At 43.9% G+C, this 18,520-nt stretch overlaps 1 protein-coding gene across 1 annotated transcript in view; it reads left to right on the plus strand.

Annotated features, from left to right (window-relative positions):
• The window catches only part of LOC119181038 (ubiquitin carboxyl-terminal hydrolase 24-like), a 148,957-nt gene that overhangs the window by 109,258 nt on the left and 21,179 nt on the right, over positions 1 to 18,520 (plus strand). Inside the window, exons 47-52 of the mRNA XM_037432210.2 lie at positions 2,740 to 2,859; positions 4,088 to 4,183; positions 5,557 to 5,668; positions 10,562 to 10,662; positions 12,268 to 12,381; positions 17,634 to 17,699. Of these exons, the coding sequence (XP_037288107.2) occupies positions 2,740 to 2,859; positions 4,088 to 4,183; positions 5,557 to 5,668; positions 10,562 to 10,662; positions 12,268 to 12,381; positions 17,634 to 17,699 (609 nt within the window). The remainder of the gene's footprint in view (positions 1 to 2,739; positions 2,860 to 4,087; positions 4,184 to 5,556; positions 5,669 to 10,561; positions 10,663 to 12,267; positions 12,382 to 17,633; positions 17,700 to 18,520) is intronic.

An 18,520-nucleotide genomic window follows, 5' to 3' on the forward strand; every position in this document is an offset into this window, starting at 1 on the left:
GTAACATAAATCGTGACCAACACGCTAGAACATTCTTACACACTATTACCATGCACTCCAATACATAACAATAACACACCCAAGGCGATGTCGCCAATGCTTGACTTACCATGAGGGCCCCCGACGCGCATTCCGCGGTGCCACGCACCGGGGACCCACGCTCGCGACAACCGTTCGCGGCAACCGCCATGCGCAGAAGAGCTCAGCTTATTTCTTACTCGCTGCTACCAAGGCTTGTCGTCGCCGGCGCTATTATACCATGATGATAATGATAGTGGTGATCAACGGTCGCCAACGCAACGCCACCTACCGCCCAATAGTTGTAACCCGAAATGTGGCTTTTGGGCGAGACATGTGCGCCACGCAGCGTAAACAACTTTACAAGGAGTGTCAGCACCTCCACACAGTCTAGCGAGAGAAATGATAAGATGTGGGCCAGCAGACACTCTCGCCACTCACTTTAATTTATACTGTCGTGGATCACCGAGCCTTTCATGTGTTTTTTCCTCCTAGAAAACTACCGTATTTTTGCGTGCATAACCCGCCCCTGTATATAATCCGCGCCCCCACTCACCGAGAAAGAAAAAAAAAATCCTCGCATATTGCCCGCACATTTGATATACTGGAAAGGCTGTACAAAAGCTACTGCTCAAGCAACATAGCACATATGTTGACAGAAAAAGCTTTATTTAGCAAGCAGAATACGCTGTCTGCAAGGCCAGTCACAATTCACTCACTGTCGCTGCTCTCGCTAGAGCTATCACTTAAGCCGCAGTCCTCACTATTATGCACAAGGTCATCTTCGGTTCTATTTATGTTGTTTGTGATGCAGCATTTCTTGAAACTTTTTCGCACCATCTCACCTGAAGTGGCCTTCCATGCCTTGACAATCCACTTGCAGAATAGGGCAATATCAGGCCTTCAGACTCGTCCTGTCGGCGTCAAGTCGTAGCAGCCTTCGGCCATCCACTCGGCATAATAGCGCTTGACATGCGCTTTGAAGGGCTTGTTAAGCGACACATCTAGAGGCTGCAACATTGACGTCATTCCACCGGGTATAACAACTAAGTCGGTGCCGTTGCGTGAAAGGCGGTCCTTCACTTCCTCAGTTGTGTGGCCGCGGAACGTGTCAAGAACGAGCATGGACCTCTTTGCGAGCATCGCACCGGGCCTCTTCTCCCATATTGCCTTGATCTAGTCTACGAACAAGTCATTGTTCGTCCACGCGTACTCGTGTGCACGCACCACCACACCGGCAGGCAAATGAACCTTTGGTAGAGTTTTCCTTTTCAAGATGACGTACGGTCGCAGTTGCGTGCCGTCGGTACTTGAGCAGCTTCTCCTCATAAAAAGCCGGCAAGCGTTGACATATTGTAGTCCACCGTCTGATTGAGAGCCCTTGCTGCTTCATAAAGCGGTGCAGCCATCCGCGACTCGCATGGAACTCGTGAAGTAGGCCTAGCTCCCTCGAAAGTCGCCGCGCTTCCACTTGGGCCATCTCGGTCAATACGGCGTGACCCCTGCTTCTCACATCTTCGATGAACTTTATTAGCTCCGCCTCCAGCTCAGGGTAGGCACCGGTCTTGAGGCCACGAAATGACCTACGGTCGCGGTGCGCGGCTTGTAGGCTGTCTTTCTTCTTTCTCCACAGTCGCACGCAGGACTCATCCACATCGTGCCGTCTTCCCGCTTCGCGATTACCGAATTCCTCGGCGACGGCAATGATCTTAAGCTTTTGCTGTGCCGTGAAGGCCTGCCGCCATACGCTACTCATGGTGACAGAACAGATCGACTTAGGCTTGGCGAACGGGTCGAGGTGTGGAGAACTAGCGGTATCAGCGAGATAAAGAGCGCTCACACTCAGCGGCAACTTGACAGCACTACCCCTTCTAGTACATTGTAACAGCACCCTGGAAACAACAGAACCGAAACGCATGCCTGCTACCGCGTCAAAAAGTAGTACATTAATTTACTGATAATATCTCTATAGGCACTATAATATCTCATTGGCCTTGCTGAAATAAATACTGCTTTATTTATTGTGGAACTTACTTTACTTGTTATGGAACTTTTTTAGACAGCACCACCTTTTCCGCAAGGCCTTTCCAAACGTAAACATGGCGTCCGTGACGTAGGGACATGTGGAGAGTCACTGAGCGGCCGCAAACGTCCAAAAAATATACTTGTGGTGTGACAGTGAGATTTTACACTGAACAATCGAATTGTCTGTCCCCAAATGTTTTTCTAAACGCTTCAACGATGCAAGCAAGCGAAACCAAAATCGACCGCAAGCTGCCGTGCTACTTGCGGAGCAACACAACACGAATTTGCGGAAACCGCCTCCGTAGCCTTCGCTACACTGTTAACGGGCTTCACAGCACAACACGCATTGCTGTGAAGCAGCACTATAGAAAAAACCCCGCGTAATATCCGCACCTCCACTTTGCCACTGAAATTTTAGGGTTTTTGGTGCGGGCTATACGCGCGAAAGTACGGTTAATCACATTCATGTCACAGTTTTTGCACATTTTATTAATTACATAAGCATTATAAGGAGCATGTGATTTTGCAGCCCTTGTCCTAAATACTGTAATGTGTGTGAAAATTCTGTTCCTTTTGTTTCCTTCCTAAGATCTCTTTCTGTGCATACCTCGTACCTTGTTTATATGCACGCACTTGTTAACTAAAAAAAACTGATTGATCGATTGATTGATTGATTGACTGGCACACAATGTGCAGAGTCGGGTCGATCTAGATGTGGTGGGTGCCTGCCTGATCAACCTCCTGGACCAGGATGTCGCTGACAACTGCTGGCACTCATCGCAGTACTTTGGCCTGCTCAGCAACTATGCACAGCTGGTGAGCAGAAGGGATTTTTATCATTATTAGCTGGAGCATACCAGCAGCCATTTATACAGAAAGGAAATGGCATTAATTTGTGCGACAATTATATTTGCAACACTTGCGGGCCCAGTGGCAGGCCTCTGCTCACGAGCTCGCATATCTCCTCTACATCTCTCAGCAGTAAAACAAAAAAAGCAAGAGAAATTATCATCCAGGCTCCTAGCGTGATTCGGTGGGGTAGCCTTCAGCTTCCTGATTTTTGTTTAGAAGGATCTGACAGAAGTACAAGTGACATTGTATTCACTTGCATGGCTGGCGCAGGGTTTATTTTAATGCTTAAAAAAAGGGGGAGGGGGGGGTGCAGATTACGCAAAACTTTCAAATGCACATTCGCAATGATATCTGCTAAGATCATGGCACATAGAATCTAGTATTGAAATTTACCCTAACCTAAAGTCAGCTCATGGAAAATTACAGCAAGCGACAAGGAGAATTTCACCATCGATGTGCCCAACGCTCAAATGGAAAGATAAATGTCATTGACGGTTCGTCCAGACAAAGAAAATTATTGGGACCAACCTACTGTTTGTGTAGAATCAGAATGTGTTCAAAGTTCCGTCCGACAAACAGGTGCGCGTACATCCAGTAGTGGTGCACCCAAAGGTGGTGGCAGCGGTGCAAAATGCAACACTGCATTTCAGTGAAGGCACAAGGCACGAACACCTTTGTAGTCAGATTGAAGTGCACGTTAAGAGACTGTGGATCGTCAACCGATTCATTATCTCCCTCTACAATGTGCCTCATAATTGTAATCGGTTTTCGGTGTGTGTAACCCTGGAATTAGGCATTTTTTCAAAGCGTTGCTGGAATTGGAAGTCTCCCACGGGTGAATCCTTGCGAGCCAATGATGACCACATATTCAATGTGTGCGCACCAATGTCTTCAAGCTTTCTCTGATGTCCTAGCCATTCATGGTGCCAGGTAGAGAGAGCACAGCTAGCCTCCAAGATTGCGGCAGCAGGACCTGGTCAAAACATGGCCTTCGAGATAGTGAGTGTCATTGTGGGACAGCCGATCATAGAGAAATGAGATAACAGCATTGGGAGCCATTGCTTTGCATGAGTGGGAGCCAGCGAGGAAGACAAACATTTGTGAACAATGCACACTTGGGCCCACCTGTAGCACAGAGCTAAAGTAGCCTCATTCTCTCTTAGCAGCACTTGGTATTTGTTTTTCTTTGCAGGGTTCGAAAGCGTGCCAGCATCTTTTCAATCTGGGTGCCTTTGAGAAGCTGATGGCCTTCCTTTTGGGACCTCTTAGTGCCAATATGGACTCAGAGGTATACTTAATTATGCATGGCTTTTCTTTCTTTCTAACAAGAGGACTACAAACTTTCCGATACAACAGACTATTACTCAGCCTTGGTCTTTGTGTTAAATAAATAGAGCAAAGTTTTCATTTGACCGTAATGCAACAAAGTAAATGCTACTATGTACAAAATGAGTGTCATTTTTTTATGAGATGGCGCACATGATGCGTACTATTGTCATGCTGATGCAAGTTCACAACAGCCTTGACCAAGCCACTCTCTGCGCACTAAAGCCACGGTAATTTTATATTCCGGCTGGTAATATTAGTGTCTTTCTGCCAAGCTAAACATCGAGCCAAGCCAGTCTGAGAGGTCTGAGATCACGATGGTAACGTGAATGGTTCAAGTGTTGGCAGCTCACTGAAATGTGGTGCAAAGTTATTGAATCATCCCTCAAGTGTGTTCGCCAATCTCTTATCACACATTTTCTTTCGAGCTATGTGTAAATAAAAGGTTTTTGTCGGTGTTTTGCTCTGGACGTTTGTCACTTATTGCAGTAACGTTCTGAGGCATCACGACCAAAATTTCGAAAGTAAGGTGTTTTGGTGCTCCGAGCAGGTGAATTGCACTATCAAATTAAAATATCAATGTGACAGGTGCCTTGGTGCTGCTCAGTTCAGAACTCTTAGACCAACTTTGGATTGTCCACGTGTCATCAAGGCTGCATGGGAGTAGCGGCCTGCAAGGCGGCCTCATTTAAGCAAATTTGCCTTCCCATCCACACGAATAATAAACAAATGATTACCAGCTGATCAATGCAAGCGGCTGAGAAAGTATGGTAGAAACGCTTTATTATCGGGCTAAGCTTTGCAGCTGCAGACGTGCTACATAGTGTCCCTGCACCTACTGCAGCAGGAGTCCTTCATTAATTAGAACTTGTGCTGCAATTTTGTTGATGACCGCTGCGAGTGACTGCAGTCTTTTGTAACCATTCTGTCGATTACATTCAGCATGTATCTGTAGAACCAGCCTGCCTCATACTGCTGAGCGAAATCGAAACGACTGCTCACGATCACACTACCCCCCCCCCCCCCCCCCCCGCCTCCCCACCACCTCTCAAGCAGAGTTTGAATAGTATGGACCTCGAATAATATGAACTCATTTTGCTGGATTATCAGGGTTCTTCGTTAAGAGAGTAGGGTGTAATATGTATTTCACTGTGGCACTGAATTGTGACAAGTCGAATTCACTAGTGTATCTTTTTCTCGGTCGGTTTAATTATGTAGCTTTTGCTGTGGCAATTCTGCATGCTCCAGAGGGCGAGGGTTTTAAAGAAGGGGCACCTGAGGTTATACAACACAGTTGGTGCCTTTTCAGAAACTGACGCCATCGTTTCATTACAGGATTTTTTCACCCGGCGTTGGAGCCACACGCAAATCCATGAGTTTGGGTACCTGCACAGCACCTTGATCCACCTGATTCTTGCCTGCGACCTGAGCTGCCTTCACACATGTGGTATGTGGCTATTTCATCATGCTTCAATAATTAAATTTTTTTGCTGGTTTGAAGCCTTACTTTATTTTTATTTATTTTTTCAATTTAGATTATTCAGGGGTAGAAGTGCTATGCCAATCTGACCTGCTGTTCCTAAACGGCAATTTGCTTGTGCAAAACCAAATTTAGTCGAGTTTCATCATCGATCTGGCAACACGCATGGGCTATACAAAGTACGCAGCCACGTCCATACCCCATGTAGTTCAGTCACGTCGTATTTTGGTTCACGCATGAATCTTGCGCCACGTGAACAAAATGCATGAATCTTGTTAAGGTGGCATTTGCGTGCATACCTCATTATGGAACACAATGTTTTAAACAGCAAAGGTTAGTCAAACCACCAAGATGGCACTGGTGTTGCAAAAAACTCGCCGTACTCTTGTCGAGCAACTACTAAGCACAGCACATGCTCTGCGATGGAGGCAGTCAAACCATATAAACTGAAAAATAATGAAAATCAGTTTCACTGGTGAATCAATGAGTGCGGTAGCAACGATTTGTAATGCTGTAATGGTAATGGCGCACGCGCTACTTTCTCTCCGATTTTTGTTGTTGCCTCCATTTTACGTGCAACGCTGCCTTGTACAAACTGAACCCAAATGACTCGGAACCATCTAGATAAACCTACTAGAACCTTCCGATGAGATTACGCGCACAACACATACATTATAGCTTTTTCTGGAACTTGCGCGGCCGCTAGCCATAACGCTGCAATTTTCGATGGCACATGTATAAATTAAATGCCGACACACTTCACTGCTTGGCAGATTATTGACGGCCGACGCTTTATGTTCGCTGCTATCAGCCTACAGTGTGTATTGCTTGCAGAGTGAAATTTCGTTTCCTGGGCACAGGTTCACCCAAATAAAAAGTTTGATCATGAAAACAGCGACTGGTGCCTTCGTCAACGTCACGACCTCGTGACAATACGAAGGCTGACAGCTCACTCTTTTAGATCAGAAATTGCAAAGCTCTACAAAACGGTAGTGTAAGAAAATAAATGCGGCTGCTCCAAGGAGAAATACTCTTATCGTACAATAAATTCCCATTGAGAGCGCACTGCGTAGAACGGTTTACGAGCTGTGCAATGATGCTTGTCGAGGTAGCGCGCACGCCAGCTATCACAACCACGCCCTTCTAATCATAGTTCACTGCTGCTATTCAAGTCACCTCCTCCCCCTGAGTTTTTTCATGCTTGTTCAAGACGAGCAGTGTGTTTCTTCTCAGTTTGAGCATTCGACGGCAAGTCTAAAACCCGTAGGGATGCTACGAGTGTGCCTTCTGAGGCGACGAAGATCGATCGTCTCAATTAATCCATGCTTGAGCAGCGCTCGTTGCTCCAGCTGGCGCTATATTACGCGCAGTTTGGACGTACGCTGCGCGGGGAATGTTAGCAACTTGTAGCCTACTTGGGCGGCGACCGCAAAAACCCGTCCAGTGTTTAAATAATTCATTTCCTGAATAAAAAATTTTCCGCTTTATCACCTAGCAATAGCGTAGCGAGCGCATGTAAATTTCCTTGCAGTTCTTATGCCGACGTGGCGCTTCAATGACCGGAACATAAGTTTTTCTTCATTTATTTTTACAGAGTCTTATTGGGTTTAGTATGAAGATAACTGTTATAAACTCATCTCTAGTCTAGAGGTGTTGCTCATGTTGGATGCGGTGTTTTAATTACATTTTAAACATTGCAAGATTATAACATTATAGCTTTTCATTCGTCTGAGGTCTAGTAGCTATCCAAAGCACCGCTTATATTTTTCTTTGAGCTGCTGTGTTTTCAGCTTTGATGTTGTGAGGATATACAGTGAAAGCTCGTTAATTCACACCTCAATAATTTGAAATTTTGGATAATTCGAAATGGTCGCCGTAGTCCGGTCCGCAGTGCATAGGAGACCATGTGTAAAACGATTCGTTAATTCGAACAGAAATTGCTGCCTCTACGAATAACTGGAAGGGCGCGCCGCCGAGCGTCATCATCGTCAAACACTAGTGGAAGCTTTTACGGTCACGACCAGTTTTTTTCGAGCTTCAAGTGGCCTCCGAGCAAAGGGCGAGCAAAGTACGGCCTCCAAAATCCAGGGAGCAATTTTTTTTTTTTCGTAGCCCTCCCGCTATCTCAGCCCCTGGTGCCACTTGTACGCGGGACCCACGGGTCGCTGAAGAGTCGGCGGAGTAGTCCTAGCAGTCCTAGGCCGCTCCCGGCAGCGTCACTTTGTTCCTCGAGCACGTTGTTCGTTCACGAATGATTTTGTGCGCGGGCGACAGGAAGGACTTCTGCATTACGCTGCTCACTGCCATGCACATGCTGGTGCGCGCATGGGAACAGGTGACCGCGACCACAATCGCAAACTGTTTCCGCCACAGTGGATTTGCAGCTGGAAGTGCGCAGGATAGTTGTGACGTCGAGGTGGATGGGGCTGAGGAGCTCATGCCAGTGAAATTGTGCGACACTCTGCGGGGCGTACGTTTTTCCGATTATGTTGAAGTTGACACCGGTGCATCGGTGTGTGGTGCACTGACTGATGAGGACATTATCGCTCAAGTAGCCGGTGCGCAGCCTGATGCTGAAGAGCCAGAAGGTGAGGAAGACGAAAATGACGAAGCGCCTGTGTGCCCGTCAGCTTCTGCAGTGATGGAGGCACTTAATGTGGCGCGTCTCTTCTTCAGCTTTGAAGAGGGTGAAGAGGATTCCCTGCGCCGCGTCCGCGCGCTGGAACAGGGAGCCGCAGCTGTGGCATTCAGAGAAAAGAAGCAGATGGTCATCACCGACTTTTTTGGCCAATGAATATTTTTCGTGCCCCCACCACCAAAATCCACCCATTTTTGCTCACTTTCATTATTTCGAATTTTGTTTAATTCGAAATTGCTCAGCATTCCCATGGAATTCAAATTAACGAGCTTTTACTGTATATATAAGGCTTGTGTGAATAGTGAATTTTAGGTTCGAAGCAAATTCAAAGAAACAGTGATTTTTATCGAATAATTTCGATGTCGAATGGTATGTATGACATATAATAAAGAAAGTAATATTTATCATGACCTAACACAATATTTCTTTTGAATTGAAATAAGGGCTCTATTCGAATGACATTTGTTTTTCGTTCAAAGGAAGTCCAAACAACCTTGAGTACTAGTTTCGGTAGGATGCGAATGATAAAATACTTAACGTTTTAAAATTTATTATACTTGGAGCATGTAAGCCATCATAACAAGCTTGATGAAATGAAAAATTGATTTGAGGGTAACATGTTCCTTTAAAGGGGCCCTGCAACACCTTTTCAAGTAACCATTGAGCCAGTAAACATGCTTGTTGTCTTACAAATTTATCCCTGCAAAGTTTCTAGAATCACTCCAGTACGAGCGGAGTTCCAAAAGTTTGTCAAACGCTGCAGTTGCATTCTCTCGTCTCATCTCTACGAAATAGCTGTAAGTTAAGCAGGGAGGAATGGCATGGCGACAGAAAATACGGCACATGCACCTCGTGACCTTGAGCACCTCTTTTTTTTTTCGAATGTACGCGGATTTTCAGTGCGATCGTGCATGTACTCGTGGACAACCCGCCGGGCGGCCTCCCGCGGTGGCCCCGGTAACGACGAGCGTGCCATGCTCAAATCAGCCAGTGGCTGTGACCAAAGCCGTGTATTCCTTCTTGGCTGTGACGAGTGATTTTTGAGCTTATAGTGTCATTTGCCAACGGAAGAAAGCAATTTTTAGATTTGCAAATTTATTGTCAATTACAGGCCGCGTAATGCGCTGTTATATTTGCCTCGCGTGGTCTTGGTAGCCTCGACTACCGATCAGCAGCGTTTTCTGACCATGCTCAGCAAGTGTTGCAGGGCCCCTTTAAATTTGAAGAGGGGCTTTGCGGCAAAGCGAATGTCCCCTTAAAATGTGCTCTCACGGCTTAGCCCTTCTACACTGTAGGGAAACCAGTTTTACAGGCTATGACATGTGAATGAATATACGCCTATTCGTTCATTGCGAACATTTCAAAAATATTCGATAATTTAAATTCAAATCGAAGCGAATTGAATACTCAACTATTCATTCGAGTATTCAAAGCATTCAAATATTTGCACAAGCCTTTTATGTATATATATATATATATATATATATAAACTTGGAATGAGTGTGGTTGCTTCATTAGAATCGCATGTTTAGTAAAAACCACTGAAATTATCCAGAAAGCAAAAATTTCTATTAAGAGTGATCTGGTGTGACTCTAGAAATCCGCTCCAAAACTAAATTTTAGTGCTCGAAAACTGCATTATTGCTTTTGCCTGAGCTGCTCTAAAAGACTCAGGCTCGCTTGTACTCCTGATTAATCCAAACAACCTTTTGAACTAAGTAACCAGAAACAACAAATGTTGCTCTTTTTTTATAGGTTTCTTTGTTACAAAAATTGCATCCCACTAGATCACCGAGGAAATAATTTCCCGTCACAGTCGACGTTGTGTCAGGAAAAGGTCTTGACTTAGCCAAATTTAAGGCAGCAAAGATCGGTTTAGCCAGGTTTTTTTTTTCCTACGGTGTTATTCTGACTCTGCTTTTGGCACTGATTAGACATCATTGTTACTTGCATTTTCAAAACAACATTTTTGACTGATATTTTCAGCATTAGCTTCAGTTAAGTCATATGATATAGAACTGAGGGCATGCATATTATTCTGTTATAAAGGTGATTATTTTTTAGAGTGCATCGTTGTGGGGGCACGGTATATGAATATAACAGAAAGCTAGCCAGAACATGTTGTCTCCTTGGTTGTACGGTAATTTCATACAGGGCATGGTACTATAATTTTTTAAGGACATTATTTATGACATCATTAAAACAGTGTTTGTCTTTTTCAGAGCCGTCAGAAGAATACCCCCAGCCATCTGATCTCCTTCCAATGCCAGAGCTGGTACGCAAAGCGCTGTCTGGACCAGGGGCATGTCGGTACCTGCGAGAGGTGCGCATTATTGCAGTTTCGCTGTATCTAGTTCCACAAAGCAGTGTGCCAGGCGAGTTGGTTTCTTGCTTCCATCATTTCAGTGCTAGACAACACCAAAGAGTAGAAGGCACACATGACACGCAGTGCGCTCTATGTGTCTCGTGTGCCTTCTTCTCTGTGGTGTCAAAGCGCACTGTAATTGTGGACGCACTATGTGTGGTGTATTGTCCTCGGATAGTGACTTATAGGCGAGTCTTATAATGATTCGTAGCAGGAATTTACGCCAACCTACTGTTTTGCTCAATTATTCTCCCTTCTCACTTTTCTGATCTAAAAAATATTTGAGAATTTTGTGCCAGACCACGCACTTCTTCTCTTTCATAGTGATTACTCGAACAAGCTGAAATTCATCAAGTCATAAATAAAACTAAGGGTTATCTAGTCACATTGTGGAGCTCGCTGCTTGAAGATGATGATATTGCAAGGTGCATTCGCTTAACACAAGTTTCAAGGGACTGGTTCGCAGGCATAATCCCCAAATTATGCAACAAAATGTGTTGGTGTTTCAGTATTATTAGAAGTGCACTTCTTCTGAATGGAATAACAGAGAATTTTTGTGCAGCTTTTGGGTTACCTATATCAGAAGCACTTCAATCCTCTGAAGTGTTGGTGCAGAAAAGAAAAAGACAAAAGAAGTGCTATGCAGAATCAAGTCAGTGAGGTTCCATTGTGTTTTGAATCTTGTATATGTTACATACTTTTCTGTTGCATTGTTAATCACCAAAACTCGGTTTTACTGAAGAGAGCTATGGGATATAACACAGTTTTGTATTTATACTGTATTTTATTTTTGTATAATTTACACGCCCAGTGATTCGCAGAAAACTTTCTAGAAATGGGCCGAGCATATTGCCGTGATGCTAGCTTTTCTTGCATAGCTCAAGAATGGCTAAGAAGCCACATTTGAGACCAGAATTTTGTGTTTTTGTTTTGACTTTAGTAGCATTTGTGGGTGTGTGCATGCGTGTGCAGCTTATACACTAGAATGCATGATAACATCATGAGTATATACTAAAAGCTACCTATGAGAAACTTTCATAGTGCATCTGTGTTATACAGTTGCATCACTTCGTAATACATAAAACAATAAAGGGCAAAGTCTATTTATTGAAAACAAGGTTGTTTGTAGCAGGCAGTAATTTTTGTGTTATGGATCAGCTATTATTTAGTGTTACTATACTACAACCGGAATCATCGATTCTATTGGAAGTATGGGTGATAGGAACAGTCCCACTCGTGCATTCGGCAATGTTCTCCATAGCCGGAGACACCTGACTTTTGGCTCCCAGTGTCAGTCGGGAGTGCACGCCGATTGGTGCTAGCTTGTATAGGTCCGCCAATGAGAGGGGAAATTCCGTGGACTTCCGCAGTATTATCCTGCTATATTTCTCTGTAAAGGAGTTCATTTTTCTGCGAATATCATGCAGGGTGCTTTTAGTGTTGACTGCAGACATTGATTTGCCTTATCCCGATTAGGTATGCCTGGTGTGTCTTACAGGGTCGTTCTCTTCACAAGCTGCACTTTCAACGCTCTCTCTCTCTCTCTTTCCTCGGGATTCTCAGGTTGTGTCAGCCTGCCGGGAGACGACGGGCTTCATGGACACCCTCGTGCAGCTGGTTGTGCAGGGCAGCTTCTGCAATGAGCCTTTCTCGAGCCTTGTTATTCGACTCATTATGGTGAGCAGTAGTACCTGCGTGCTTTGAAAGGGTTTGCCGAGCTAACATCGAAGTTCTGAAGTGCTCTTTGCTTTGCGTTTCTCGCTGTTACGCCTTTCTGTGCTTGCGCTGCAAACCCTTTCAGTACGTACTTTAACCAACTTGGCCAAAGAGCCGTTCTTCTTCAAAGTATCTGTGTGCGTGTGTGGGTTGAAACACCCATCCCTAAGTGTTGCCGTATCTCATAGTCGGTGAACAATCACCGACATTTTAATGTCAAAGCAGGTCTTGGCTAAGTCATTCGAAGCGCGCACCCAGCTGGCATTCGCAAAAGCTGAGTCCAGAAAGCATGCGACCTTTCTCACCAGCAGTGACGCTGGCGCCAACAACTGCAGTGGTGCGGGACCACTCCTCAGAAGAGGCAGTCCCGACTCAAGAGGAGAGTGAAAAGCACGTGAATAGGCACACTGCGTAGGCGGGCCAACTTTCGCAACATGGGTCTATCAGCCTAGCATTGTGGCAAATCGGGCTAGTTGGGACATAGTTGAGACGATCAGCGTAAACAGGACATATCTGTGTCATGTACTTACTGTTTTTTTATGTCCTATTTGCATTGGTCGTTATCACAAGCCTTGCGCCTGCAGAGGGAGAGAGCACCCTTGTAGTACCCCGCAACAGTTGGTCCTCAAAACAGCTTGGCAACACCGCTTTTCAGCATCCCCAACAACCTAGCCTGAAGAAACGTTTTTGTATTCTCATCCCGTAAAAGTATGTTTGGGGTCCTCTTCAACTTTTTGAAGTCACTGCAATGTGCATTCCGTCTTTCTTTTTTTTTTTCCATTCCATGATACCTCAAGTGTTCCAAGCAAGGATACTTTAATGTGGGACGGGTCGTTATTTGGCAGTTATGATTCTGTAACAAATCTCCCAGTCATGTGCGCTGAAGGGGAGTACGGCAGTGTTTTCAGAAAGTGTTATTTCTGTAACTTCGCTCCTACTTGACAGATTTAAAAAACATTTCTGCAGTAGTTGATTCATGAGGCAATAAACTGCTTTAGTGGACATACTACTTGAAAAAATGTCTCATTTGTAATTGGGAAATGAAAATTTTGCTGTTTACCGTATTTACTCGCATAATCCTCACACTTTTTTTGCCAGAAAACCGATGCAAAGTTGGGGGGTGCTAGAATTACGCAGGGAAAACTTTCCACGAAAAAGCAGAGAGCGAAAAAGAAAACGAAATGGCTGCAAATCGGGATTATCACACCAGCAAGTTACAGCAAGCTTTAAAAAGTACTAATAAGAACTTACCTCAACAATAAAAGCAGAGGTTCAACACAAGGCAAGATTTACTTGAGACACAAAAAGAGGAAGCAAATAGTTGAGAATTAGAATACGATATGCGAAGCTTGTGGGCGTTGCGGGCGTAGCGGTAGTGTTTGTCACTCAACAGGAGCCCTCAAAAGGTAAGCGTAAGACATCAGTATTGGGCTGATGGCTATTTAACAGAATCGTCCGCAGTTTCCTTCTGAAGAAATAAAGTTTACAATCAATCCCAGTTTTAGGCACACGGCAGGCCCAACGTGTCTTGGTGGCTTTCATCAGCTGCCGTCACCAGTAGCGAACACAAAACTCGTAGGCTCTGAAGGGCCTACCAGCGGCCCTGTTGCCGTTGTTTAGCGCATGATCTATCACTTGCAACTTGAAGCAGCTGTTTGGCTTCAGTATCGCCCCATAACATGCCAAGATTACCGACACAACATACAAAACACGCTGCAACGCCCACTGGCAACTTCGGCTTGGCTTGAATTGGATTGAATCTCCGTGCAATGGTACGCTTGATGCTTAAGAGATGGCGCTAGATGGCGTGCGCTATCATCATCAATGGCTGGAACGAGCATACGACATTATTACGGCAGTTTTCGAGGGTGCAATAATTACTCGAGGAAAAAAAATCGTATTTTTTCTTGGGCGATGTGGGGGGTGCGAGAATTATGGGAGTGCGAGGATTACGCGAGTAAATACGGTAGATAGGTTGTTATGCTGATTTCATATATTGTATCAGTTTTGATTTTGTGTCCTGACAGTGTGTAAAATATAGATGTCCTTGGATGCACTTTTTCTGCCACTAAATCTTTATGGTTACGATTCATTAATGGCTCATATTGCTACACATCAACTGTAAAATGGAAATAAATAATTGACAAGAAAGTGTGTCTAAGACATTTTAATAACCAACAAAAATTGTCATGTGAGAAGTCCATACTAATTGCTTACCTTAAGGTCACAATGAATATAAAAGTGATATGAATATGTGGAAAAAATTTTATCTTGATCTAGCCTTCAAAGGTACCAAAAATATGATGTCATACCTAAAACATTTGCCCAAAATTGCATTTTTAGAAAAACGCAGTTTATATGTATGATTGAAGGCTCATGTATGTGGTAAAGATATGCATTTTTAAACCATTTCTTCCATCATAAGAGCTTGCCAAGCATGCTTATTTTGAGCATATGGCTTTGGTGAACTCCTCTTTGGAAATAAAATTACAAGCAGCCTGGTGACAGTTTTCCAGGGGACTCTAGACAGTAAGATAGTGAGTCGTCACATGCTCTTGAAAAGTGATTTTTGTTTTAAGCTTTTCAAGTTTAATTACAACCTTGATTTTTTGCCATTAAAGTAGAGGAACAAAACTTCTGAAAGCTATTAAAAACAAAATAAATATATTTTGAAAGGAAAAAACTCATTTTTCAAGTTCCAACTCTTTTTAAAATGAAGCCATTTTTTAATTACTTCAAACAATTATAAGGCCCCTTTGACGCTGTATCATCAGATGATAAAAATTGGAAAAATTTATATGCTGCTTCTTATCTGGATTTGTCTGGTATGTTGCACATTGTCACAGGAACTGGTTCTGTAGTCTCCTTTGCAGGGTTCACGAAACGCTCCTTAGCAAACCAGGCACTGTAGCAGGCATGTTATCTCAATTAGGGCTTTCGTAATCTTTGTTCTAGTGTTTACTTCACGATCATGTATCTTATGAAATTCTGTTACCATGCCACTGAACATTCAAAATGTACAGCATACTACTAGTTCCTATTGAACAGAATGCCCAAATTCTAACTACGCAGACAAAGTAGCTGTAACACTTTTGGAAGGAGAAGTTCAATACAAAGCTTCAGGGAGGTATATGTATACAGTATAGACTGCTTATAATGTAAGTTGTGGGAGTTGCGAATATTCGCACTATAAGCGGTACCGCACTACTATAACCATAACAACCTTTTTCAATGGCCGCACTTGCACAAAACGTGTTGAACATGCAGCTTCGGGTGTCCAAAAATCGAAACGTGACAATGCGTGCTGGCTAACATTTAAATTTCTTAATGTTAAAGGAATTTAATGTCCAAAGACACGCATTGTCAATGAAATGAACGCGAAAGGGTGGGGCAAGTCTAACAAATGAAAGCACCATCGGGTAATTTGCCGACTACTAGACCACCTCGATTTTGCGCATTACATAGAAACTATGTCAAATCACATCCAGAATTTGACACGTCAAAAGGCGCCAACCATTCGATTTCATGAGCACACACACTACAGAAGCCGCCCTCATTTTCATCAACAATATGTATCCCTTCCAATAAAGTGCGCCCACTGCAAAGAGTTTCGTTGATATGGTATCAAACCGTAACTTATATTCATGTGACTGCTACCGATCGAAACGCAACCAACGCCGAGTCTAGCATGCTGTTTGGTATGTTGTCGCAAAAGTTCGTCCAAAACATGAAGATTCGGTGCCAGAAAGATCGCACTAGCAGCGAACCAAGAACAGCATGCATGATACAAAGTTTGCGTTCGTGGCCGGCAGATCAGCAACGACGACAACTCGCCAAGCTTACGTAGGACAGCGCAGTGGCAGCAAAAGTGAAACCTCGCGTCATAAAACCGTAAAAGGTTTTCAATTTATGGACAAGGAAGCAAACGCGATATTTATTGCAAGCTCAATAACGACGTCTTTCCCCACAGGAAACTGTTAAGCGCATGCAGTTGATTAGGATGGGATCGCATGTGCCATGCTAGCGAAGAAGTACGCTGTGGCTGCCTTGGCGCCGGTGCAAAGGCTTATCGGTCACCGAGGCAACCGTCCTCCTCCGTAACGACCTCGTCGTTCGCACCTCAGCAGCGCACCCAGCGCGCCTCCTTTCAGAAGCGCACTCGCTACCGCATTTGTCACAAACAATTTCCGGCAACTGCATTATAACCGGTCTTTCATCTTGGGGGACAGCACAATAAGCAGTATGTGTGTACATGAGGCTCTATGGGAGAGTAAACGGGAGTAGAAAAAGACCACATTGTAAGTGGTTCTGCACTATAAGCGGTTATGTTATAAGTAGTCTACACTGTATTTGTACATGCAAACATGGCTGGTAGTCTTCCAGATCATATCTTGGCTGCAAACACTGATGGAGTGCACTACTTACCTAGCATCACCTTTTGAATGTAAACCATAAAAAAAAATTGGCCCCATATCTGCATGTTTCACTGCAAATGTCGGGCAAAGACAATAGTCTTGCATCTGCTGAGAGTAAACAAAACATTTATTTGATGTTCTGCAAGAGAAAATCGGTCAATGGGATTCTGAAGGCAGTGCCTCGATGTGCACAGCAGAGGCAAACTGGCACATCGGGGCATTCTACTGTGTGAGACATGAGACCCAACTGGCAGTTACCTTGGAAAACAAAAAGATGACCTCTGGCAAGCGCGCGGTGTGCGTGGCCGTCTCGGAGGCCATAATGTGTAGAATGCAAGGCGGCGGGTAGGTGCCACCAGCGCGCCGTCTTAGCAAAGCGTATGTAGGGAACACTTGCCTTTTCGTGCATAGCGGTGCATTGTCAGCCCAGCATGATAAACGCTACAGTCTTTAGAATCACTTATGTATGCCTTCTTTAGTATAACCAAACACATCACAAAATATTGAAGTGTTGATCTTGTGCCTCAGATATGTGCAATATTTGTTTTTGATTCGAAAATCCCGCAGGTATGCACACAGCAACCAGAGCATTATTGCTGGGCACTGCAGACATGGTTGAATTTTAGCTGTTTTCGGGTATCATTTCGGAGTACAAGCAGACAAACAGTCAGACAGACAGACAGACAGACAAAAATTTTTGTCTTTCAGTAGCCAAGTAAAAAATATCCTCTTTAATAAATGGTGTATACAATTGTGGCGAGTGTCTCAATCTTTGCATTGCTTCGTGTCTTGTTTCAGACTCAGTACTCCACGGTTCCATCAAACGAGCTTAAGAACCTTTCACAGCTTCTCTTAGAATTGATGGTAAGCAGCTTGTCTTCTTAATTTCTTTTTTTTCTAGCCAGTCCCTGCATGCTCCTAGTTTGTACCATATTTTGTTTCAAATGACCCACCTCTTATATGATCAATGCTGTCCACTCCAAATTACAAATATGTTAGAACTGGAGGAACACTTCTGAACTTTTGCACATTTGAATGAAGGCACCTCGCTTGCATTGTTGTTATACATAGCCATGAAGCCACCTTGAACTCTGGAATTCGTGTATAACTCGCTCACCAGCTTTAGCTGCAAATTTGTTGCATTATCACTGCTAGTTGCACGCGAGAAAATGCGATGGTTACAAAATCTGATGCAGCTCTAACTGGAATGTTCAAGCAGCATATTCTGAAGGAGCCCTGCTGCAGCATTTGACCAGACAGGGCCACATAGAACAATGCGTCCCCACATAAGATTGTCTCGAGGAGAGTACAAAAATAGTTGTGCATCTTGACTCAGGGATACAGAAATTGACTTACATATTCGCATTAAAAAAAAAAGTGTTCTACACTCGTTTGCCATGGCTAAAAATGGTGGTGACTAGCGTGCTTACAATTACACGCACACAAATATCCAATAATGTGAACAGGGGAACAATCCTTGCTGTGGCTTAAATGGTATAGCATCGAACAAGTTGTTTGAAGGTTGCAGGTTTGGTCCTTACCAACATTCAGTGAAGCCTACGTTCATTCTAGTTCTCTTGTTTGTTTGTTGTTGTTTCTTTTTTTATTTATGTCATAATGTCTACTACAATAAAACATTACCAATAATGTTTTGTATACCGTATTTAATCGCATATTTTGCATAT

This window comes from Rhipicephalus microplus, chromosome 10, assembly GCF_043290135.1.
Source record: "Rhipicephalus microplus isolate Deutch F79 chromosome 10, USDA_Rmic, whole genome shotgun sequence".
Lineage (NCBI taxonomy): Eukaryota > Metazoa > Arthropoda > Arachnida > Ixodida > Ixodidae > Rhipicephalus > Rhipicephalus microplus.